The 24,485-nt window shown below is 46.9% G+C and overlaps 1 protein-coding gene across 4 annotated transcripts in view; it reads left to right on the top strand.

The window, feature by feature from the left end:
* COL14A1 (collagen type XIV alpha 1 chain) overlaps positions 1–24,485 on the top strand; it is a 227,420-nt gene that overhangs the window by 152,282 nt on the left and 50,653 nt on the right. For 3 of the 4 annotated variants that reach the window (XM_018058141.1, XM_018058140.1, XM_018058142.1), the window contains exons 35-40: positions 2,191–2,268; positions 5,011–5,097; positions 11,219–11,272; positions 14,131–14,226; positions 15,412–15,465; positions 15,832–15,885. In XM_018058141.1, the coding sequence (XP_017913630.1) occupies positions 2,191–2,268; positions 5,011–5,097; positions 11,219–11,272; positions 14,131–14,226; positions 15,412–15,465; positions 15,832–15,885 (423 nt within the window). Of the gene's footprint in view, positions 1–2,190; positions 2,269–5,010; positions 5,098–11,218; positions 11,273–14,130; positions 14,227–15,411; positions 15,466–15,831; positions 15,886–16,237; positions 16,298–24,485 lie in introns of those variants that run through there. The other variant, XM_018058143.1, reaches the window with a different exon arrangement.

The following is a 24,485-nucleotide window of genomic DNA, read 5'->3' as shown; positions in this document are numbered from 1 at the left end:
TTACAGATTATGTGAACCTGGGGATTGTCGTACTAAGCGAAGTCACGGGGTAGAAGCATTGTGTGGCGTCTCTTACACGCGGAATCTAAAAAGACGTGATGCAGATGAACTTTCACAACAGAAACGGGCTCACAGACCTGGAGGAGAAATGAAGCGGATCTCGTCCTTCTGCCAGCTCTGTGCCTGAAGACACTTTTAGTTTTAGATGGCAGTATGGTTGATTTACGATGTTGTGTCCTGATGCTGGCAGGGATTGGGGGCAGGAGGAGAAGGGGGCGACTGAGGATGAGATGGCTGGATGCCATCACCGACTCGATGCACATGAGTTTGGGTGAACTCCAGGAGTTGGTGATGGACAGGGAGGCCTGGCGTGCTGTGGTTCATGGGGTTGCAAAGAGTTGGACACGACCGAGCGACTGAACTGAAGCATCAGTTTCAGGTGTACAGCGAAGTGATTCAGTCGCAGATGGATAGATGTGTGCTGTTTGCTGAGTCGCTCAGTCATGTCCGACTCTTTGTGACCCCATGGACTGTAGCCCACCAGGCTCCTCTGCCCATGGGACTCTCCAGGCAGGAAGACTGGAGTGGGTGCCGTGCCTTCCTCCAGGGATCTTCCCCACCCAGGGATGGAACCTGCGGCTCTTACGTCTCCTGTTGGTTTTCAGATTCTTTCCACTGTAGGATATTATACGATGCTGAATACGGTTGCCTGTGTTGTACAGCAGGTCCGTGCTGTTTATCTTTCCTAATATATAGTAGCGTGTGTCTGTTAATCCCAGACTCCCGAGTGCTGCTACATTTTTAGTCGCTCAGTTGTGTCCAACTTTGTGACCCCGTGGACTGTAGCCTGCCAAGCTCCTCTGTCCATGGGATTTTTCAGGCAAGGAGACTGGAGTGGGTTGCCATTTTCCTCCTCCAGGGGATCTCCAAACTCCTGATGACATGCAATATTTGAAAACAATATGGGAAGAAATATAGTGTTAGAAATGGTTAGGTCATGAAGCTAGAGTAAGCCCTAATGATATTATAATGATGTTTCTAAATATTTCAAAATATACTTTAAATTGTTGCCAACAAACGTGAGTAGAACAAGACTGTCTAAATATTTATGGCGTGATCGATGGCCTGAATGAAACGCACAGCGCGGGTCTCGCGGTGCCGCGTGCGAGCCTGTCACGACCCTCACTACGCTGTGAGCAGCATCTGTGTGTCAGCCCCTTACTCCCTGTAAATTCTTTGTGGGCAAAAAGCTGGTTTTGCTCATTTTCATATCTTAAAGGTCTGTATGGTATCTGGCTTGCATTATACACTAAAGAAAAAGTGGTCAAATGTATGCTTGAATGATGGAGTCAGAAACAAGCAACAAGCCTTCATGAACACCCACTGCATGCCACTTTTTTTTTTTTTTTTTTTGCCATGCTACAAGGCATATGGCCTAGTTCCCCAGGCAGGGATCGAGCCTGTGGCCCCTGCAGTGAAGCTGCACGCCCTAAGCCTGGGCCTCCAGGGAAGCCCCTGCATGTCACTCATTACGATGGGGGCACGAAGGTGCCATGTCTTTGATGAGTGCCCACTCTGAGGGGAAATATAAGTCAGTGTACTGGATGGTGGGCGATGCGCTGTAAGAGAGGTCTGGAGCCTGGGGGGGTCACAGGCACCTGGACTAACTGTGGTGGGCCGCAAGGGAGGATTTCACCAGAGGCTCGAAGTGTTTTTACGCAGAGATGGGAGGAAGAAGGGTGACGAGTAAGGCAGTTTGGATGGGGGATGGAGGAGCCGCTGACAGGAGTCTTAAATCACTGTGTGTTTGAGGAATGACTTTTCGCATTTACTCACTGTAATGCTAGGTTATGAATGTGTTGGTGTCTTACCGTGTAAGGTGGCCCAGGTGGTAAAGGATCTGCTCGCAGTGCAGGAGAGCCAGGATCGATCCCTGGGTGGGGAAGATCCCCTGGAGAAGGGCATGGCGTCCCACTCCAGGGTTTTTGCCTGGAGAATCCCATGGACAGAGGAGCCTGACGGGCTGCAGTCCACGGGGTCGCAAAGACTCAGACAGGACTGAGCGGCTAACAGCACTATGTAACGAGGACTGTGGATCATTATAATTATAAACACAACTCATCTTTCACTGGACAGTGTATATATGGTGTATATCTTTCACTGAATGCCGGTTTTCTTTTCAAATTGCAGTTCCAGTTACAGATGTTTGACATTGTTTGTTCCACATCATGGGCCAATAAAGACAAATGCTGTGAGCTTCCTGCCCTGGTAAGAGTTCTTCTTTGGCTATTTCTCTTTGCTGAAATTTTCTAAAGTTATATTTAATTGCAGTGCTGAAAATGAAATGCTATTTCACAAAACTCATGTCACAGATAATCCATTATGATGATGATGATGAGAATTAAAAAGCAGCTAAGACGGAGGCATATCTGGAATCAGCAGAACACGCTGACATGCACGGTGGGGACTGCCCAGCTACACAGGGTGCCACGTGCATAGAGTCCAGATGGTCCCAAATCCCATGGTTCACGAACCCTTTGCTGTTGCAGTAATTTTTTTCATGGCACCCCAGAGCCAAAATAAATACCTAATAATTCCGTATATGAGGCCATTAGGTCCGAACGTCTTCATGAGTGTTTGTATCTTAAAAACTCTGCTGTATGAAACACCAATATATTAATATGTAGATCAAAATTATAAAATGATATACTTATTTTGGAACAACCACAACTACTTACTAATGGGATGTGTGTGCCTGTTGAGAATGCACAGTTTCTCAGATCTCGGAATCTGATTGGACATCGCCACCCTCACTTCTTCCTTTTTTAAAAAAGGTATTTATTTATGTCTTTGTGCCAGGTCTTAGCTGCAGCATGGGGACCGTTAGTTGCAGGCGGGACCCCCTCCCTGGTGAGGGGTCCGACTGGCCCCTGCACTGGGGGCTCAGAGTCTCAGCCTCTGGACCAGCAGGGAAGGCCCCCCCCCTTCCCTTCCTTTCCACGTTGGTTTTCCTGTGGTATTTGCTTTCCTTCATAGCAAGTGCTGATAAAACAAATTTACAAAGTTGGTTTCTTTTTGTCTTTGGGATTTCAGTTTCCCAACCTGGGCCATGGCCCCCTGCTGTGGAAACGTGGAGTCTTAACTACTGGACTTCAGGGAAGTCCCTTCTAGTGTTGAAATTGTGACCTATTATACCTTGAGCTAATGGGTACCAATGGGTACCGAATTTTGCTGTGTCTCTTGACTTTAAAAAAAAAAAAACTCAGAGGGCCCCTGTGAATTTCCTGTAATGCCCCAGGCCTTCTCTCCACACAATCTGGGAACCGTAGTCATAATCTATTTAAGTCAGGCAAAGCTGCTAGAAAAGTAAACCTTTTCTCATTATAAATACCAAATGTAACTCACTAGGGTGGGTGACTGTGTATTTAAAAAGGGATTGTTCATACCTAAGGATCTTCAGGACCAGTGAGCTGAAATGTTGACCCTGTTAGGTTTGGACGGGAGTCATGTCGTCATAGTTCAACCTGGAGCATGGTCACGGGGAAGACTTCATCAAGTCTAAAAAGTTTCCTTGTTTAAGACCTTACACCTGCTCACCTCATCTGCCTTAGGCCACGTATGTGTGGTGACTTGTTTGAGAAGGGAGTGACTTTTTTTTTCATCAAAACAAGTTTCCATTAAACTATGGTGAGGGATTAAAGCAGAGACACTACGATGCTGTGCATAAGGACAGGTAGAGTGGGGATTGTAAGGAAGCACCCAGAACCCTGCCCTGCACGAAGCAGAGTGTAATCCCCGTGTCTCCTAGGAAGATCCCTGCCCTCTCCGAGCTGCTCTTTTCCTTTCTGTCACTGAAGGTGTGCAAGTCCCGTGGTAGAAGGACTCAGATGGAGACAGCGGTGGCAAAACCATAGGCAGGAGGCCTGCTGTCAGCCTGCTTGGGGGATCTTTCAGGATTCTTAAGTCTGTATCTCATTCAAGCTGCCCCAGGTATCAAGCCAGATACGTTAGCAGGGTTTTCCTTTCCTGCAATGAGCTGAAACTTTTGAATATTGTCCAACATTTGAAGAAAAGCATATAAAGGATGTTTGCTCAGACTCTTGGATTTCTGTTGTGAATATTTCAGAGCCTGAAAGTATTTTCAGCTTGACAGTTTAATTATCATCTGTCCTCTGTTCAGCCCTAACAGTACCTTTCCCCAAGATCTGAGAAAACGAAGCTCACTTTCTCTATCCAGAGGGACTGATGCACCTTTCTAGTTGTTCATCCTAGGGCAGACATCCTGGCTGTTGCTCCAAATGGGATATTCACGAATCATTCGGTAGGGCTTACCGCTGCTCTGTCTTTCTTTACACGCCGGTAACTCATTCAGGCATATTCAGTCGGACCTAAACCAGCTCTCTCGTGGTGTCACCTGGCATCAGAATTCTCCAGGAGGAAATGACCTCTTATCCCAAAGCTTTAGGCTGGTGCTGTGGTGGTGGTCTTACTTTCAGCCACGGAATGTGAGCAGTAGTTGAAATTGTTGCGGGTGTGTGTGTGATGTGTTTAACCGCCATTTTATTTTCTCTTGGCTCTTGGTTTTAGTGTGGATGCAGCTGTTTTGAGGGACTATTCCTACAAGTTTCCTTTATCCTTTGAAATGGAGAAACCTGTTGTAGCACTAAGGAAGCTTTCAGGAGCTTCAGTCCATGGAGAGCCACTTAACCCGCTGAATTAAATAGCAACCGGGGTTTTGGTTTTGCGCCCCCACTCCTGCCTTTCTTGCTTCACCTGGATTCCCAAGCTGGTTTTGTCAGCATCCTTTGATAACGACGATGATTAGTGCCTTGCTGGACGCCCATTCATTGTTTCTTTAAAGAAAAGGTTTTGTGGGAATATTCTCTGCCTTTCTAGACTAATGCTCACTGAAGGGTTCTTTTGAAGTGTCTCCAAAGGTTTCCTTTGAGTCGTAAAGTCGTTTGTATAGAGCATCTTGTTAATAGTCATGCTATTTCTTTTTCTCTGCAGAGGGATGAGGAGGCCTGCCCAGAGCTCCCGCACGCCTGCTCCTGTTCGGAAATCAATAAAGCGGCTCTGGGACCAGCGGGCCCACCGGTAAGTCTTGCCTCATTTGACCTTAAGTGTTATTTGATAGTTGTTACAAAGGCTACTAATTTCCCCTGAATCATCGCTACGGCTTCTTTTTTAGTAGAAGCTACTCCGCTGCGTACATGGCCAACTTCTTGACCATTCAGCTTGAGACTTGATTTCTTAGCAATTATGCGAGTAAAGGTGACCTCGTGACTAAGTTCTGGCCAGGGAGAGAGAAGGTGAATGCACACACCCTGGACGCTGCTCTTGAATGGAAGCCGAATGCCCTCCTTTGAGCATGAGGGGGTGGATTCTCTGTGGCAAGCAACGCTGCTGGGCACAGCACGGCAAGAAGAGGGAGGGAGGCAAAGGCCTTGCGCGATAAAGCCACTTGACTACACCGAACAGCTCAGAGTTAATATGAGAGAATAATAAATCTCCTACGTTGCTTAAGTGCTACTGTTGACCTCCATAAAACAGTCAGGCGGCTTTCCAAACTAATAAACTGGAAGTGCAGTGCTGGACTGGCAGGTATTTTCTCTGAGCACTCCGTAGACGCTATTATGATGTCTTAGCGCTTCCATTAGGAGAAGCAATGGCAACCCACTCCAGTGCTCTTGCCTGGAGAACCCCAGGGACGGAGGAGCCTGGTGGGCTGCAGTCCACGGGGTCCCACAGAGTCGGACACGACTGAAGCGACTTAGCCGCAGCAGCAGGTCGCGTCCACTGTTGTTCTCGAGAAGTCGGTTGCCAGTTCCACTAACTGTCATTTTCCTGTGAGAAGTGTTTCCTCCATTAGTTTAAGATTCTTTTGTCGTTAATGATCAGAAGTTTCACTACAGGACATTTGGATGCTGCTGTTTTGCAGTCTTGGAACATTGAGGGCTTTATGAATCTGAGTACCGATGTTTCTGATACATGTTGGAGTTTTCCTAGTCATTTTCTCTTTAGTTCCCCTCTCTCTGATCGTCTCTGTTTTTCTGAAACGCCAGCTGGGTGTGCACTATGCTTTCTCATTTTACTCTCATGTCTTTTTAACCTCTTCTTACTCTCTTGTCAACCTCTAATTTATTTTCTGTTTGTGTTGCCAGGCTTTATTCTGTGTAATAGCTTCAAAATTGCTTTCTGATGTGCTGTGTTTAGCTCTGTTTAATACGCTGCTTAACCTAGGCACTGTGTTTCTGATTGTGATTATCATATTTAGTTTCTCTAGAAGTTATGTTTGGTTCCATTTCAAACCTTCTGGTCACTTGTGTAGCCTCTTCTTCTCTTGTAACATTTTCAAAACCTTTTTCTTTAAATGCTTCCAGTGTGATCTGCATCCTCTGACCGTTTCCGTATCTGCACCCTGTGTGGTCCTGACTCTGCCGTTTGTTTTGTTGGTAGGTTTACTCATGCTGTGTTGTTCCCACGTGTCTTTCTGATTTTGGGGGGTTGTATATTTGAGTTTGCATTACCTGAAACTTTCTGGGAATATTTTGAGCCCATGTTTGAGCTGTATTTTTTGAGAGAGCACATGTGTCTGCTTCTGTTAGTATCCTGGCCGTAGAAACCAGCTGAAAACCAGTAAATTCTGGTTCCTCAATTGCATGAGAATCAGTTTCTGGTTAGTATTTCTTAGTGGAGACATTTACTCCTCCCATAGCTAAAGTGGAAAAAAATCTTGCATTTCCACCTGCCAGTGAGACTTTTTGTGATTGTTCTAGCTCACTCAAATTGCGGCCTTTTGAGCTCCTCCGCTTACAATCACGCTCATGTTCTGCCCACCCCCTGCTCATCATGGAGCCCGGCGCCCTCTTCACTGCCTTGTGTGGGCTGTGTGATGCGCGCTTTCCAGAAACCTCAGCCACCCCAGCTCCCCTCCCTGGGGCAGCCTCATTGATGCCCGCTGCTCTGGTGGTTTGTTTCATTTCCATTAGGTGCTTAAGGGTTCAATTCTTAATTAGAACAGCCTTTATTTTATTTTAAACAGCATTAATAAGCTTTTCTAGCTGGAGGCTTTTCAAGTTTTCTTCATCTGCAATGCCGCTGGAACAAGTTATAAAATATTTATGTGTGACCTAAGAGTCAACTTTGCACTGAGGAAAGAAGCAGCAGAGAAGCGGGAAAGCAGGGCTGAGCTCTGACTTGCGGGGAAAGAAGAGGCAAACGAGAAAAGCCACTGGCTTTTTCAAGCATAGTAAACTATTGAAGAGGCAGTGTCCCAAACAGTACCGCTTCCAAGGTAGCTCGGTGGTAAAGAATCTGCCTGAATGAAGGAGACCTGGGTTCCATCCCTGGGTTGGGAAGATCCCCTGGAGAAGGAAAGGGCAACCCACTCCAGTGTTCTTGCCTGGGAAATCCCATGGACAGAGGGGCCTGGCGGGCTTCTTCCATGGGGTCGCAAAGAGTCAGACATGGCATAGAGACTAAGAAATAAAAGCAGCAACCCCCCAGTGTGGGCAATAAACCCTGTCTGATGATTTAACACAGTTGCAGCTGTTTGCTCACTCAAGAATTTACCCAGTGATAGGTGCCAATAAAACTCCAGAAAAGCCATGGGGCGCCATGGATGAAAGAACCGTATTCCTTTTGCCTCCTCTAACCCTTTCTTATTAAAAGGATGAAATTTCACATCCACAAACATTTGTTGAATTCTTGTCACCCACTCCACGATGAGGGTTAGGTATCAGGTGGAAAATAAGTTAGAAGTATAAAAAGGTTCCTGGATTTTGTAGACCTGGTACCTCTGGTATCTGTGAGCCAAATTGCCACATTTGGACAAAACCTTCAAGACAAACCTAAAAGACAATCATTTAAGATGAACAAACACAATTAAAAAGGTGTGCCAGAATGAGTATGTTAATTGCAATGTGCTGGGCTTCTTGCAAGGAACAGAAAATTTGACGAATGCAGTGATGTTGATCATTGGGATGCTGCTGCTGCTGCTGCTGCTGCTGCTGCTGCTGCTACGTCGCTTCAGTCGTGTCCGACTCTGTGCGACCCCGTAGACGGCAGCCCACCAGGCTCCCCCGTCCCTGGGGTGCTTGAACATTCATAATTTGCTCAGCAAAAGACCTAGAGGTAGATGGTCCCAAGAAAATATGGCTGCTCAACAGCTTTATCAAGAGCCCTGGCGTGCTGCGATTCGTGGGGTCGCAAAGAGTCGGACACGACTGAGTGACTGAACTGAACTGAACTGAACTGAAGCTTGTTCCAGCTTCCAAATTTGCTTTCTTTAGACTTACAGCTTCTTGATCATATTGGCTCAAACCAGTCAATATACCCATCCCTTGGAGGCTGGGCAAGCAAGTCTCTGTCTTTATAGCAGGAAAAGGAAGATGGATAAGGATGTCAGGAAAGAGGCTTTGCTAACCGACCGACAGTGCCTGCCACCGCTGGGGAACATTTGCATCACCTGTAGCAGTTAGGGATGCAGTGTCCAAATATGTGAAGAGTCTCTGCACATTAAGGAGAAAAAGCCGCGTAGCCCAGTAGAAAACTGGGTGGAGGACATAAGCTGGCAGTTGTGTTGAGATAAAACATAAGTGGACAAGTGTTGTGAAAAGATGCTCAATCACAGGAGTCTTTAAGGGAAATGAAGATTGAAATGGGAGCAAGATATTATTTTTACCAGCTTCATAAAAATGTAAGGATTGAAAATACCAAGTGCTGACGAAAGTTTAGGAAACAGACTCTCTTCGTCAACTCCTAACAGATGAATAAACTGGTGCAGTGTTTTTGCAGCAGTTTGACAATATATCTGCCTATTTATTACATTTCATTTAAAATTCTCCTCGGTGATATCTTAAATATTATAAAATTTGTACTTAGGGCAGGTATAATGATGGTGATTATAGTATTGTTTAGACAGTAACAAATTATGGGGAAAATGCCCTACATTTCCAATAATGAAAGAATGGTTAAACAAATTATCTCGTTGTTCAGACAACTATGCAACTCATTTACAGTAAGTTAGATCTATATGTCATGTTATGGAAAAGCATGTTAAGTTAACTCAGAAATATATGAAAAGTGTTGCGTCACATATGTGATCTATATGTGCCGAATAATACCACAGACACTACAGGTAATACTTCCTATAGAGACGTGTGCACTTACATAAAGTATGATTTGATTTAGTTCAGTCGCTCAGTCGTGTCTGACTCTGTGCGACCCCATGAGCCACAGCACCCCAGCACGCCTGTCCATCACCAACTCCCGGAGTTTACTCAAACTCACCTCCATTGAGCCGGTGATGCCATCCAACCATCTCATCTGCTGTCATCCCCTTCTTTGCCCACTTTCAATCTTTCCCAGCATCAGGGTCTTTTCCAATGAGTCAGCTCTTTGCATGAGGTGGCCAAAGTACTGGAGTTTCAGCTTCAGCATCATTCTTCCAAAGAACACGTAGGACTGATCTCCTTTAGGATGGAGTGGTTGGATCTCCTTGCAGTCCAAGGGGCTCTCAAGAGTCTTCTCCAGCACCACAGTTCAAAAGCATCAGTTCTTCGGTGCTCAGCTTTCTTCACAGTCCAACTCTCACATCCATACATGACCACTGGAAAAACCTTAGCCTTGACTAGATGGACATTTGTTGGCAAAGTAATGTCTCTGCTTTTCAATATGCTATCTAGGTTGGTCATAACTTTCCTTCCAAGGAGTAAGTGTCTTTTAATTTCATGGCAGAAGTCACCATCTGCAGTGATTTGGGAACCCAGAAAAATAAAGTCTGACACTGTTTCCACTGTTTCCCCATCTATTTCCCGTGAAGTGATGGGACTGGATGCCATGATCTTAGTTTTCTGAATGTTGAGCTTTAAGCCAGGTTTTTCACTCTCCTGTTTCACTTTCTTCAAGAGGCTCTTTAGTTCTTCACTTTCTGCCATAAGGGTGGTGTCATCTGCATATCTGAGGTTATTGATGTTCCTCCCGGCAATCTTGATTCCGGCTTGGGCTTCATCCAGCCCAGCATTTCTCATGATGTGCTCTGCATAGAAGTTAAATAATGATTTGATTACTGTATGCTAAAAATCTGGAAGATAAGCAGCTGACTGGTGCTGGGAGTGAGTGTAAGTGCTTCAGACGAACTGGAGGAGGCCTTGACTGTCGCCTGATCCAGTCTTTTCCCAAGGGAGGCAAGGGCTGATGGTAACAGAAGGCTCATCAGTGGTCACGGACACAGCTGGAGGTCAAATGGACTCACTCAATGAGAAAGCCACTCCATTTTCAATGATCTTTTCATCTTCTACTCAACCGAAAGCAATATTCTTAGACTGGTGCCCATGTGACCTTCTAACCCTTACTCACGCCCCTTATTAATAAAGAGCAAACCCTCTACTCACAGTGGGCACCAGGGACAAAATCTAGCCAAGTTTAGTAACGTTATTTATAGTATATTTTCAGGTTTGCCTCACATTCTTAGTAAGTAATATGTTTTTCCATCTGCTATAGTGTATAATATTTGCTTTTGAAGTAGATTTAAGTGAAGTAAGAGTCAAGTAAAAAATATCCTGAGTATATTTACATATGTGTTATGCTCACATATACAAGAATGTTTGCAAAGACAGAATATACACATATATACATACTTATTGTGTTACGTGTTATGTACATATACGTACAAAGAAAATACTGCTAAATGATAGTACAGGTAGTGCATTAATGTGACAGAAACTTTAAGAGGAAAATGCAAATAACTGAAGTTTCAGAAGCACTAAATACCTTTTTATGATATAAATAAAGAGAACTAAATTGTTACTATTTTATAGCTTTTTACAATTTAATATAATACAATCTAATTAAATAATTTAATCTCAAAGTCATGGTATAAGACATGTATATAATTTTAGATTAACAGTATTTTTTTATTATTTGCAGTATTAATAGCAGTAATCTTACACATGCAATGAAAAGATCCTGTAGCTTTTTTTTTTAATTTAAAGGGATTTAGCATAGAAAGTCTGCTCAGACTCTGAAACCATTAACCAGAAGAGGGGAATCTGGGGACAGACCCCAGCTGAGGAACGTAGCGAACATGTCATCACAGAACGTGCTGGCCTTTGTGCAAAATAAGAATCACATGACCCATATTCTTAAGGGAAACGAATGCGCTGTATTGCTTTCATGTTTGTCTGTGTGCTAATGCGTATCTTCTTTCTTCCAGGGGGGCCCAGGACTCCGAGGACCGAAAGGGCAGCGAGGTGACCCGGGCCTAAAGGTGAGGCTCTCTCATCCCCAGGCGGGGGAGTTAAGGGACAGTTACCCTTGGCAATCTAAAGCTCCTTATATATTTTTTAAATTTAAAAAATTTTATTTTGGAGCGTAGCCGATTGACAGTGCTGTGATAGTTTCGGGTGGAGGGGCTCAGCCATACATGTCCATGCATCCATTCTCCCCGAAACTCCCTTCCCACCCAGGCTGCCACGTGCCGTGGTAAAGCTTCTTATATTTTTATGGAAGTTGTGTTGAGGCCTTTCCCCTTATTCTTAGAAGCTTGTGTGTTTTCACCGGAAGAAACGCCCTAACTCAGTGACAAGGTTTCTGGGTCCGAGGTGGAGCATCGGAGTTCCGGGCGCTTCGGTTGCTCACGCGGCTCTTGCTCTTGCGGTCCTCTTTCCTCTGTCTGCAACAAAGATGCGTTGCCAGGGTCCAGCCCCGGTGGATCCAGGGAATTCGAAGCGGGGACGGTGTTGGCGAGGGGAAAAACGTTTTTATTTATTAATATAAGATTAGATTAGGAAGAAATAGTGTAGAGGAAAATGTAGTGGAGAAAAGAGGCTGATTAACCTGGTTTACGTGGAAAACCAATGTAAGTTCCAGACAAGGAACCTGCACCGTCTACGCTGGGCCGCAGGCGCCCGCTTGAATAGCGGAGGGTGCCCCGCCTTGGGCTCCCTCCGCGTGGGTCTCAGAAGCCGGGGCAAGTAAGTAGACTCGGTGAGCCTCCACGTTCCAAGGATCAGCCCAAAAAGGAGAGGGAGGGAGCAAGAGAAAGAATCCACAGGGGGAGGCCAGGTTTGTGCAAAAACCCCCTCTAACTTTATTGTTCAAAAGGTGTTTATATACCCTAAATTTTACATAATGGAAGACACAGAGTCACGCAGGGGCAGCAGTCCTGACCCTTTCTGTATATCTTTTTGTATACAAAAGGTCTCAGGTGATTTACATTAGCTTCTGGCCCAGAGGCTTGCTAACACTTTTTGGCTCTCTTTCTTAACCAGTGTTAATCTCGTTTCCCCTGAAGTGTTTTTCTTTAATCTGCATCTCCTTAAAGCACTAAAGTTGCATCTCTACAGAACAAAGGCGAAGTGGGTTATAACAAAGAAGCTGGGTTAACTCAAAGATCTAGTGTTGCTAATACCAGGTCTACTACCTGTTTTTCTATATACCAACTATTTCTACAAATAAAGAATATGAAAATTTGGCAGCAAGTATTGGCTCAGCAAATGAAACCTTTAATCAGTCCTATTCTAAATGATTTCGACTCCTCGGCAGCCCCTACATTCCTAGGATGTTTTAAGCTTCCTGTGCCTCCTGCCAAACAATCACATGCGCAGCTGTCCTGCAGGCAGGCTAGAAAGCCATCAGAGGGGTTTTTGGATTGATACACCCTTTCAAATGCAGAAGACTAAAGCCCTGAATTGACTTTTTCCAGAGTGTGTCAGGAGAGTGGAGAAGTACAGTACAAGAAGGCAGGCATATTCTTATTTTTTGGGGGGTACATGCTCAGGAAATACCAGGGGGAAAACCTGAGATCTGACTCGACCTTGCACATCAGATCCCTGCCGCATGACCTTGTCACGGGCAGGATTCCTCACACTGGCTCCCGGCAATGCGTCTCAGGGGAAGCGCCAAGTCGCAGCCAGGCCGCAGTCCTCCCGGCTGTTGTTCAGGGTTTGGACTCCTCTCCCTCCCACCACGCGCTGTCAGACACACAGCCCTACCTTCCATTCTCACTGCCCAAGGCCACCAAACCGTCTGTACCCCGTACAGAGGCTGAGACTCAGGAGCACACCCTGCCGATCCCGGTCCAGGCACACCTCTCCCTGCTTCACGCAAAGGCACCTGAGGCGTGGCAGGCGCCCAGCCTAAGCGAGTTCAGGCCCTGCCCGTCGTCTCTATTTCTGGCTCCAGGGGCCTGATGTTTTGGATTGATTCCTCATATCTGCCCCAGATTCGTTTCTTTAGAGTTACGCTGGATCACATCACACCCTTGAGCCCTGCAGTCCTGCGCGACTGCCGTGAGAGTCAGCCCCAGCTCCTTGGCTTCAGGCCTTTGGTCGCTTGCCCGCCTGTCTCACCTGCACCGTGCTGCTCTGCGTCGTCCCCAGCCATCTTGCTTGCTTTACTGCTTCTACCCGGTCACTTATTAAATCCGCACAGCATTTATTCATGGAGGAGAGAACACTGCAGCTTTTTTTAGTAGAAAGTTGGAGACAAGTGGAACAAGGTAAGAGAGAATGGGGCGAGGCCGAGGGGGGTCGGTGAAGGAAGGCTGGAGAGGATGAACCGGGTACCACCCAGCTCGACTCTCAGACCACACGAGGCCTCCTTTGCTGTCCTGTTTCACTTTTGCGACTGTGGCACGTTTTCTCAGGCAGAGGCGACGTATCTGACTCGGCCCCATCTCTTGCGTGCCACAGTACCTTCGATAAACGCAGAGCAGCGCCCCAGAGATGACAGTTCACAGTAACGAAGGGAGGGAATGTCTGGCTGGGTGGTGGGAACCTTCGCAGGCCAAGAGGGTGGTCTTGCACCGCTTGCCTCTTTCGGGTTTGCGGTGCAGTGTGGGGGGTCTGATTACTCACACTGTTGGCACAGCGTTCTTGTTTGTGGAAGCCTCATAAATAAAGCTGCAGCAGCTACTGTGCCTTTCGTCTCCGGGTTCTCTGATGAATCTAGGCCTGGGAGGCGAATCCTCCGAGGCTTTGTGTCTTCTTGTCCTGTGAGTGTTTGATGTCTGAGGAAAGTTAATGAACTAGAAGATAAATGTGCTCAGCAGGAATATCGGGTAGCAGATATTTCTGGGTTCCAGGAGGTCTGACTTACCTTTGGTGTGACCTTCTTGCCTTCCAGGGACCAGATGGCCCTCGGGGTGAAACGGGCCCTCCCGGACCTCAGGGCCCCCCAGGGCCCCAGGGACCCAGCGGTCTCTCCATTCAAGGGATGCCTGTGAGTTGTGTGTCAGGTTCGGGCGGGTTTTGTTCTCACTTCCCTGTGAGTTATAGAGAATGAGCTTTTGTCTTCCACCCCTAGTAATGATCCACAGCCTCTTCCAGCCTCTGAAAGTAAGGACTGGGAAACGAGCCTGATGAGCGAAAGCTCATTCATAAGCCAGCTTTTCACTCAGTAAACAGGGCCTTTACGTTTACGTACGTGCCCAGGGAGTAGGTATAGCCGCAGATGATTTGTCTAGAAAAGAAAGCGGGGCTTGACACGTACGGCTACTTTTCCTTGTTCGACCAAGTCCTTTGTGGGTATGATAAAACCTGGAAAGTGGCAGGTGTTTACGACCCAAGTTTGTCATTTTGCATTTGTAGTGATCGTGGAGCTACAACCGCAGAAGCCATTTATTTAGATCTTTATCTCGACAGGCCATCAAAGTGGGCTGCGACGACTTTAACATTATGGATGATACGCTCTTTACAGCCACATGAGCTGTTTGAACCATTGAAAGCAAATTCCATTCCATTCACTGATTTTCATTTAACTTAGTAGAGAAATCTAGATTTAAGGAATAAAACCAGTCTCTTTAATTAGTATTTGTGCCATTATATACATTTTTAAGTACATTTTTAGTGTAAATGATTGAAATACATTCTTAGCAAATCTTCTTGTGCATATGATTGTGTGTCCCTAGCTCAGATGTCTTCATTCCCAGAGTCATTTACACGTGAATGAATTATTCTTATTTAACGTGCCAGTTTGTATAGCTACACTTAATACTAAGAATTCGTTGAGGTCTTGCTACAGGTCAGGCATCGTGTTTGCTTTTGCCTTTTTATATGTTTCTCGCCAAAACAAAACAAAAGTATATATAGATGCAAGTTTTAGCATCTAAGCTATAAATAATACTGAAATATTCAAGACTCTGCTCATATATTTACAGTATAAGCTTAACTAAATCAGATTGTGTGCCAGTGTTTAAACAGTCCTGAAATATAAACATTCTACTCTGTAAGCATGCTTACATAAGTTGTGTAGCTTATGTGAGAAGTGGAATATGCTGTATTTGGATGTTAGTGTAGAAACAATTTAATGTGGAAAATGTTAAGAGTCAGCAGAGGAAAAGAAGGGACTAAGGACTTACCCGTTTCCTTTTGTGAACTTAACCCCCGTGTCCTTTTGGATGTCCAGGGAATGCCAGGTGAAAAAGGAGAGAAAGGAGATACCGGATTGCCGGGCCCACAGGTACTATCCTTATATTTTTACTCCGTTGCTCTCAGTCTAGAGCTTTCCCGAGAAAAAGGACCATCGCTTCTGAAGCCCGCTGTGGTCTAAGCAGTGAACAGTTTCTATGCTGAGGAACAGCAGCCTGTATTTGTTGACCTTTGGCCCCCACCCGAGGGTCCTCCTGACGCCGCCCTGGGTGAACCCCGATGGGGAACATGTGCTTTCCTTCCGGTGAATAAGCTCTGGGTGCCGTGTCCTCAGTCAGGAAAGCTTCACCCTTATGGTTTCAGGTTTGTTTGGAGGCCTGATTTATTCCGGGGAAGCTGGCTGAGAGGGTTATTGGTTTCCATGATTCTGACAGCTTCCTGTCTTTGCTCTGTCTAGGGTGTCCCAGGCAGTGTTGGTTCACCAGGACGCGATGGCTCCCCGGGCCAGAGGGTAAGGATTTGCCCAAGACTGCCCATTAGCGCAGTGCCTTTCTCACCAAGTCTGTCTCTGCTGCTGGCGAGCTCTGTGCAGGGAAGTCAGACCATGTGTTTTATTTATTTATTTATTTATTTTTTTTTCCTTTATTTTTTCTCCCATCTATCTACGTTCTACTAATCCTGCACCTGTTTACCTTAACTGGTGCTCTTCCATATCCACAACTTTCCTCAAAACCCAGAAACTTTCAGCAGACCTTCTCAAATCAGCCGCACCTCTTTCTGAATGTTCCCAGAAGCTGAATGCAATTCGCACTGAATTGTGGGCGTTCGTCTAACAGATTTTCCAATTGTTTCAAATTCTCAAGGAGCAAGCCCAAAGGAAATCAGGAATCCTAAGAACTGGAATTTAAGGATGGTGACTCTCTGCAGTAGTCCCCATGTCTTTAGTGCACATCAGCAGCCACTTCTTGGAACCTGTTCAAGTGGGCGGCAATAAAAGAAAGTATAGGGTGGCTGAGGGCTGACTTAACATCCAGAGTTTGTTTGGTCAGCATGTCTTCACTGAACCAGGTTTGAGGGATTCTGTCCTCAAAGAGTTTAGAGCTTATTGGGGGAAACAGAACCAAATAAGAAACGTATGCTATCGTGGGAGAATTCACAGAGCCCTGTAGGGCACAGGAATAGATAACCAAGCCAGACCTGGAGGGTTGGGGAAGGAAGGCTTCCTGGAAGCGGCACCATATAGACTGGTTTTCAAGTGAGGGAGAGAAATCAGCCAGAAAGTCCGGGACAGCTGTTGCAAGCGGAGAGGACAGCATGCGCGGCGTGTGGAGGGGTGGAGCTGGCGAGAAGGTGGGGCATTTCCGTCGCCGGGCCTGGTTCGGCATGGCTGGAGGGGAGAGTGCATTGTCTGTGCGTGTGTCTGTGTGTGCTCGTGTGTGCACGTGCCTTGGTACGGAGAGCTTGCCAAGAGATGGAGCCGAAGAGGTAAACACAAATTCACTGACATCATCTCTTCTATTTTTCGGACCAGGGATTCTGAGCTTTTACAGGAAGACAATAGAAAGTTATTATATTTTCAGCAAGAGAGAGAAACTGGTCTTCCTCAAAAGGTCGCTGGCAGCTGCACAGTTTTTCTCAAGATTGGATTATATACAGTGGCCTCCACTTAGATCCAGTCCAGTAAAGGACAGCACGTTCAGTGACATTCGCTGATATCACAGGGGATGGCTAGCCCACCAGATTAGCAAATGATTAGCTGGGGGACGTATTTCTCTACCCAGACCAGCTTGCCTTTGGCTATACTGCTCAAGAATAAGGAAATAAATGTTTTCTATAGAGGTGCAGGTGTGGGAATTTAAATTCCTTCCATGTTGGTTTTGTGTTTTTTTTTGGTTTCACATTCAACTTTCATTTGCTTAAAATCTCGGTTAAGTCTCCATCCATCAAATGGGATTAGTCGGTAAAGCACGTCCAGGTGAATGTATCTGAAAAGAGGCATTCTCTGGAAGTGAGATTTATGTAGGTTTCATGGGCATGTGGAAGGAGTGTCTGAAGGTGTTTATATGTTTTGGCAAAAGGACTTAGACTAAGATCCTGTGTGGTTACACACCTAGGTGCCTCCGTGATTCCTGAAGCTCTGAAAACAGCAGTTCTAAAGGTTTGGTTCAGTGAATTTCCTTGATTTATCTATGCAGAGTCTAGTCTTGGAAAAGTTCTCCCAAAGCAAACATATTGGGCTAGTGTCCAGATCAGTCGAGTCTGGACTTCTTTTAAAACCACTATGCCAACACAGATTTCTTATAAACATGTTGCCATTCTTCCAAACATGTTTGGTTCTATAGGATAAAAAGTCTTAAGGCCTAATAAAGTGTTAATATATCTGTATATAGGTTTTATTTCCCTCTTTCTCTCAATTTGAAAGTAAAACTTTCAGTTCAGTTCAGTCCCTCAGTCGTGTCTGACTCTTTGCAACCCCATGGACTGCAGCACGCCAGGCCTCCCTGTCCATCACCAGCTCCCGGAGTTCGCTCAAACTCACGTCCATCGAGCCGGTGATGCCATCCAGCCATCTCATCCTCCATCGTCCCCTTCTCCTCCTGCCCCCAGTCTGCCTCTAATGCCTATTTTGAAAAATCTGTGGATGGGAAGGGAATTGCATTTTTAAGCTGGTTTCCAGAGAACATTCATTCTTTAAACAAGTTAAAGAAAAATTTAACTCATTAAAACTTTAATGTTAAAAAAATTGTGCAAACCCTATCCCAGTTGCTTTAGGAAAGATATTTGAAGGTCATACTATTCCAGCGTACAACTCTTGGGGCATCATTAACACATAATAATATGTAGTAGTGTCTCCTGGAATGCCTACTCTGCTTGAGGGAGGGACCGCATATATATATTTTCATCACCTTAATATTTTGTTTAATAAGGTGTTAGTTGCTGTATTCATTTACATTGTTGTGCTTCTTTTGAAGCATATATATTTTATGCTTAATATCTTGTTTAATAAGGTGTTAGCTGAGCTCGCATCTTAGTTTAGCACATGCTGTGTGCCGTGTGGGCTGCCCGGGTGGCTCAGTGGTAAAGAACCCGCCTGCAACGCAGGGGATACAGAAGACATGGGTTCCGTCAGGAAGATCCCCTGGAGAAGGAACTGGTGGCCCTCCAGTGTTCTTGCCTGGAGTGTCCCATGGACGGAGGAGCCTGGCGGGCTGCAGTCCACAGGGTCACACAGGGTGGAGGCGCCTGAGCGACTTCGCTTTCACTCCTGCCCTGCCGTGGGCACAGCTGCGCTGGAAGGAGAGCAGAGAGGTGAACATGGCGAGGAAGGCGGCAACCGGGGCACAGAGCTGTCTGAGAGCGGACGCTCGGGGTGGGGAGGACGCTCGGGGTGCAGAGGACGCTCGGGGTGCAGAGGCTTGCTGCCGAGACACCCGAGGAGCCACTCTGAGAGCAGACGCTCGGGGTGGGGAGGCGACGCTCGGGGTGGAGAGGACACTCGGGGTGCAGAGGCTTGCTGCCGAGACACCCGAGGAGCCACTCTGAGAGCGGACACTCGGGGTGGGGAGGACACTGTGGGTGGGGAGGACACTCGGGGTGCAGAGGCTTGCTGCCGAGACACCCGAGGAGCCAGTCTGAGAGCAGACACTCGGGGTGGGGAGGCTTGCTGCCGAGACACCCGAGGAGCCACTTCTGGGAAGCATTTTGCAGGAAATCAGGAGGCAGCTGTCTCATTGTTAGGCCAAGCACTGGAGCCACTTGCTGGGCTTCTCGGGGGCTCGGTGGCAAGAAAAGATACGTGCCAGTGTGGGCAACATGGGTTCATCCCGGGGCTGGGACGATCCCCTGAAGAGAGAAAGGACAACCCACTCTAGGACTCCTGCCTGGGAAATCCCATGGACAGAGGGGCGTGGTGGGCTTCCATCCATGGGGTCTCAAAGAGTCGGGCATGACTCAGCGACTCGACAGCCCCACCGAAGCCTGAGGCCGCTCATCCGTTCATCGCTGCTGTGCAGCCGCCCAGTCGTGTCCGACTCTTCGCGGCCCCACGAGCTGCAGCACGCCGGGCCTCCCTGCCCTTCAGCGTCTCCCTGTGTTTGCTCAGTCTCACGTCCATCCGTCCTGTCTCCTCCTCTGGCCCTCAACCTTTCCCAGCCTCAGGGCCTTTTCCAATGAGCCAGCTCTTCGCATCATTGCCATGGCCCATTTCTTCTGACAGTCAGTGTCGGGCTGTCCCTTACTGGTCACCCTTCTTTTAAGAAATCTTTGTCTTATTGAGAGTTAAGAACTCACAGCCCCGAACTGTGATCAAGGCCCTGCTTGTCGGCTTAGGGAAAGGCCGGCGTCCCTCACCTGGGCAGATGTCACCCTTCCTTTTAGTCTGCAAGGAGGGGAGTTTAGCAGAGAACAAAGAGGGGATTAAGCATCTCCTCTTTAAACAGGAAACATGTTTTCTTTCTAAAGTTTCTAGCTTATTCTGGCTTTTCCCAAGGGGAATCATGGACTCGTAGAGGCAGCTCATGTTCAGCCCTGGGCCTCAGGCCGTAAGCAAGGCCAGCAGAAGTTGGATTTCTTCCCTGAAGCAGCCTCAGCCTCTGGCTCAGTGCAGGACCGCCGTGTAAAGCAGCAGCGTGCGAGCAGGCCGAACAGCCGGGTGGGCGCGGCGTCCTTTTTCACCCTGCGTCATCCAGCCGACGGCACCCTCATCCCTCTTTCTTTTCCACTGTCCGTCTCGCCCCCTCCCTTCTGCCTCGATCCTCCTCTCTGCTTGATGTCTGTGACCCCAGGGCCCACCCATGGTCTTTAGGCTCCTCTGATGTAGGCTGGACATCTCTGCCCCCACCCTGGACATCCAAGCGGTCCTAAGAGAAACCAGGAAAAACAGGCGAGACATGGATGATAAGTATTTGAACTGAAAAAGAAAGAAAGGAAAGCCACCTTTGTTCTAGTTCTGAGGCTCACTTACACCCAAGACCACCAGCCGTCAGCCACTCCAAATAGAAACTTTAAAAAAATAATTTTTTTCCCAATTCTTACTACGGTTTCATAAGAAGGCAGAGAGACAAGTAATAAAAATGACCGGGAGATGCATATTTTATGGCACCTGGAAGATGGTCTTGATTCCTCTCTTGTACCAAGGGTGTTTGTTTTGGAATTCCAAGTAAAGCTGCCCTTGGAAAGCCTCCCTTACTCCGGGCCACCGCTCCCTGCACCTCCCTTTTCATGCCACAACCGCAGGCTTCCCGTTCCATCTGTAAAAGAGGAAATTCTGTTTTAAAGTTCTGCATACGAATTATGCTGAACCTGTGGTTAGGAGAAGCAGGATGGCCCAGTGGTAAATATCAGAGACTTGGACAGTCAGCCAGGCCTGAGTTTGAACTCTAACCATGGGACGCTGAGCCAGTCACTTTAAGTGTCCAAGGCTCCCTTTCCTCATCTGAGTGGGAAAAATAATATTTGAGTCCACAGAGCTATTGTGGAGATTGATTCAAATCAGGGCATGCTAAGTCGCTCAGTCGTGTCCGACTCTTTGTGACCCCATGGACCGTAGCTCGCCAGGCTCCTCGTCCACGGGATTCTCTAGACAAGAACACTGGAGTGGTTTGCCGTGCCCTCCTCCAGGGGATCTTCCTGTCCCAGGGACTGAACCCACAGCTCAGGCCTCCTGCATTGGCAGGCGGGTTCTTTACTGCCTAGTGCCACCGGGAAAGCCCTTCATATAAGGAATTTCTATGTAAAAATTCAACTCTAGCTGGTATGAGTATTCACTATTTTCAGTGTAGAGCTAATGAGTCAGGACAGTACAGTCGGCTATAATGCCTGTCCTTGACATTATTAAGGTAACTTAGAAGATTTTAATGAACTGCAAAAAAAAATAATAAAGAGAGACAGAGAAAGTCTACAGAAAAAGCAAGTGGCTTCTTCTTGTTTAATTTTCTTGGAGTCCATGTTGAAAGGATCCTTGGACCGTGTTTCCTTTTTATGTGGTTTTATGTACCCAAGGACTTCCTTGCTGGTTCAGACGGTAAAGAATCTGCCTGCAATGTAGGACACCTGGGCTCCATCCCTGGATTGGGAAGACTCCTTGATGAAGGGAATGGCTATCCACTCCAGTATTTTTGCCTGGAGAATTCCATGGACAGAGGATCCTGGCAGACTACAGTCCCCATGGGGTTGCAAAGAGTCAGACCCGACTCAGTGACTCCACAAAGGCTGTATCTGTGATGAATGTCCCACTTCATCAAAGCAGGTGGTGCTTGCTCAAAATATCCTTGAAGAATTGAATTGGAGTTAGCGATCTGGATTTAATTTCTATCATAAATGTCAAGCTCTGATGAGAGATTCATCTAAGGGATATTTTGTTAAATACTAAGATTCATGATAATTACCCCCTTGAGTATCTTCCTCCTCCAGAAGAGGAAATACAAAAAACTAGCACAAAGCTAGTGGAGAGAATGATTTGATTTTCTTTTCCGTGGGTCTAGACAGGTTTTTATAAAATCCCAGAAAAACATTCCCCCAGTCAATGACAGTGACGACAGTGTGTGCAGCTGGGACTTGGCAGATTATTTTAATAAAAAGAGCAGCAGCCACTATTATTGATTATCGACTAGGCGCAGCGCTCTACAAATGTTGTGTTCTCCAGTCCTCAGGGTAACCACAAACGCTGGGCACTGCCACCCCGTTACAGACACAGAGAGTCTGAAGCTTGGAAATTTGAAGTAAGGCAAACAGTGCCACACAGCCGGCACGCACTGCAGCAGGATTCTAATCCACTCTCAGACTCCGACACTGCATTCTTCCTTTCCACAAAACTATATTAAAGGTTAGAGTGGTTTTGCTAATATGGGCAACTCTTTCAGTAAAGATATTAACAAGCAGGACTCCATCACCAAAGACACCTCGCCCAGTGTTTCGGGGGCAGAAGGAGCTCAGTTTGGGTTACTTTCTTGATGAAGTAGAAGCTGATAGTTCACACATGAAGACTATGTTTCTTTGATTATATTTCACGTTTACTTGGGTAATGGCCCATTTGAGGAGAGAACCATTACTTAGTGAATTAGTTTCTTGTTATTACTGGCTTTAAAGATGCTTCTACTAGGAGACAACATACAAATGATATCTGTCTTGCACTCTGATTCCAACGCTGTCCTTTGGGGCCAAGGCTGACATGTTTGTATCTGAACACTAGCCGCTCCACAACCTAAGCGACCAAGCTGTCCTTTTCTGTTTTCTTGGTTTTTTGAATACGCACATTCCCGAGCTTTAGCCTCAGAGATTCAGATACCAGTGGTCTTGGGTGTGACTTAGGAACGTGTAGTTTTAAAATGACTACTGATTCTAATAAACAGCTAGGTTTCAGAATCACTGGATAATACATTATGTTAAACCTTTTGCACGTCAAAGTAATTTCTTGGGTTGAATATTGCTTTTGTTTTCATTCACTGGAATCACCAGTGCAGGTTACTAAAGCTATACACGTTTGTCTGTCTATGTACACATTTAAATTATATGTGTAATGCGTATATAGATGTGAACATTTTAACAATAATGTGCTGTGCACGTATATAAAATGCATATGTCTGCTTGCATCTGCGTGTGTGTGACTGCAGACTGGAGCGTGACTCCACCTGGAAGCGCGCTCAGGGCTCAGGGCTGATCACGGTCTCTAACCTGGCCAGTGTTTCAAGGTCTGAGGCTTTCTGCTCCTTGGCCCCTTCATCTGGTGGCTGGTCTGAAGCCTCTGCTGCCGGTCGCAGCCTGTTCCGTATGGCCGTCTGCCTCCCGGCCCCTTGCCAGGCGCTCAGGGTTGAAACTGTGCGGCGAGAGTCTCAGTGTTTCTTCAGTCCTCACGGCTCGAGTTCGTTCCGGTTCAGTAGACGTGTCAGATGCCAGCGGCTCACAGTCCCCACAGTACCCAAGGGGGTGGTGTTTGTCAAAGGACCTGCTCGGCCCTGTTTTAGTCCATCAGCGTTCGTGTCCGTGGTCCACCGTCACAGCTTCGGAGAGGCGTGGAGAGCGCCTGTCACACCCGAGGCTGTTTCTGAGATCTGCTGCTGCTGCGCTGTCCGGTCCTTGTTGTGTCCGACTCTTTGGCGAACCCGTGACCTGTAGCGCGCCAGGCTCCCCTGTCCGTGGGAGTTCCCAGGCAGGAACACTGGAGAGGGTTGCCATTTCCTTCTCTCTGGACTCTTCCCAGACCAGAGATTGAACCCGAGTCTCCTGCTTGGCAGGCAGATTCTTTACTCCCGAACCACGAGGGAGGCCCTGATAACTACATAAGCATAAATATTCTAGCCTCTGACTTTACCTTTGGTTACAACACGCTCTGTGGGCACATCCGGTGCACCTTTTAGGTTCTGTAGACAGAGAACCGTGAAAGAGCAAAGTTTTCAGTCCAGTTCAGCTCAGCCCAGCTCAGCTCAGCTCAGTTCAGCCCAGCTCAGTTCAGTTCAGCTCAGCCCAGCCGCTCAGTCGTGTCCGACGCTTTGCGACCCCATGAATCGCAGCACGCCAGGCCTCCCTGTCCATCACCAGCTCCCGGAGTTCACTCAGGCTCATGTCCATCGAGTCAGTCATGCCATCCAGCCATCTCATCCTCGGTCGTCCCCTTCTCCTGCCCCCAATCCCTCCCAGCATCAGAGTCTTTTCCAATGAGTCAACTCTTAGCATGAGGTGGCCAAAGTACTGGAGTTTCAGCTTCAGCATCAGTCCTTCCAAAGAAATCCCAGGGCTGATCTCCTTTAGAATGGACTGGTTGGATCTCCTTGCAGTCCAAGGGACTCTCAAGAGTCTTCTCCAACACCACAGTTCAAAAGCATCAATTCTTCGGCACTCAGCTTTCTTCACAGTCCAACTCTCACATCCATACATGACCACTGGGAAAACCATAGCCTTGACTAGATGGACCTTAGTTGGCAAAGTAATGTCTCTGCTTTTCAATATGCTATCTAGGTTGGTCATAACTTTCCTTCCAAGGAGTGTCTTTTAATTTCATGGCTGCAATCACTATCTGCAATGATTTTGGAGCCCAGAAAAATAAAGTCTGACACTGTTTCCACTGTTTCCCCATCTATTTGCCATGAAGTGCTGGGACCAGATGCCATGATCTTA

This window comes from Capra hircus, chromosome 14 (genome assembly GCF_001704415.2).
Source record: "Capra hircus breed San Clemente chromosome 14, ASM170441v1, whole genome shotgun sequence".
NCBI lineage: Eukaryota > Metazoa > Chordata > Mammalia > Artiodactyla > Bovidae > Capra > Capra hircus.
The sequence above is the reverse complement of the archived record's forward strand: the minus strand, read 5'-3'. Positions and strand labels throughout refer to the sequence as shown.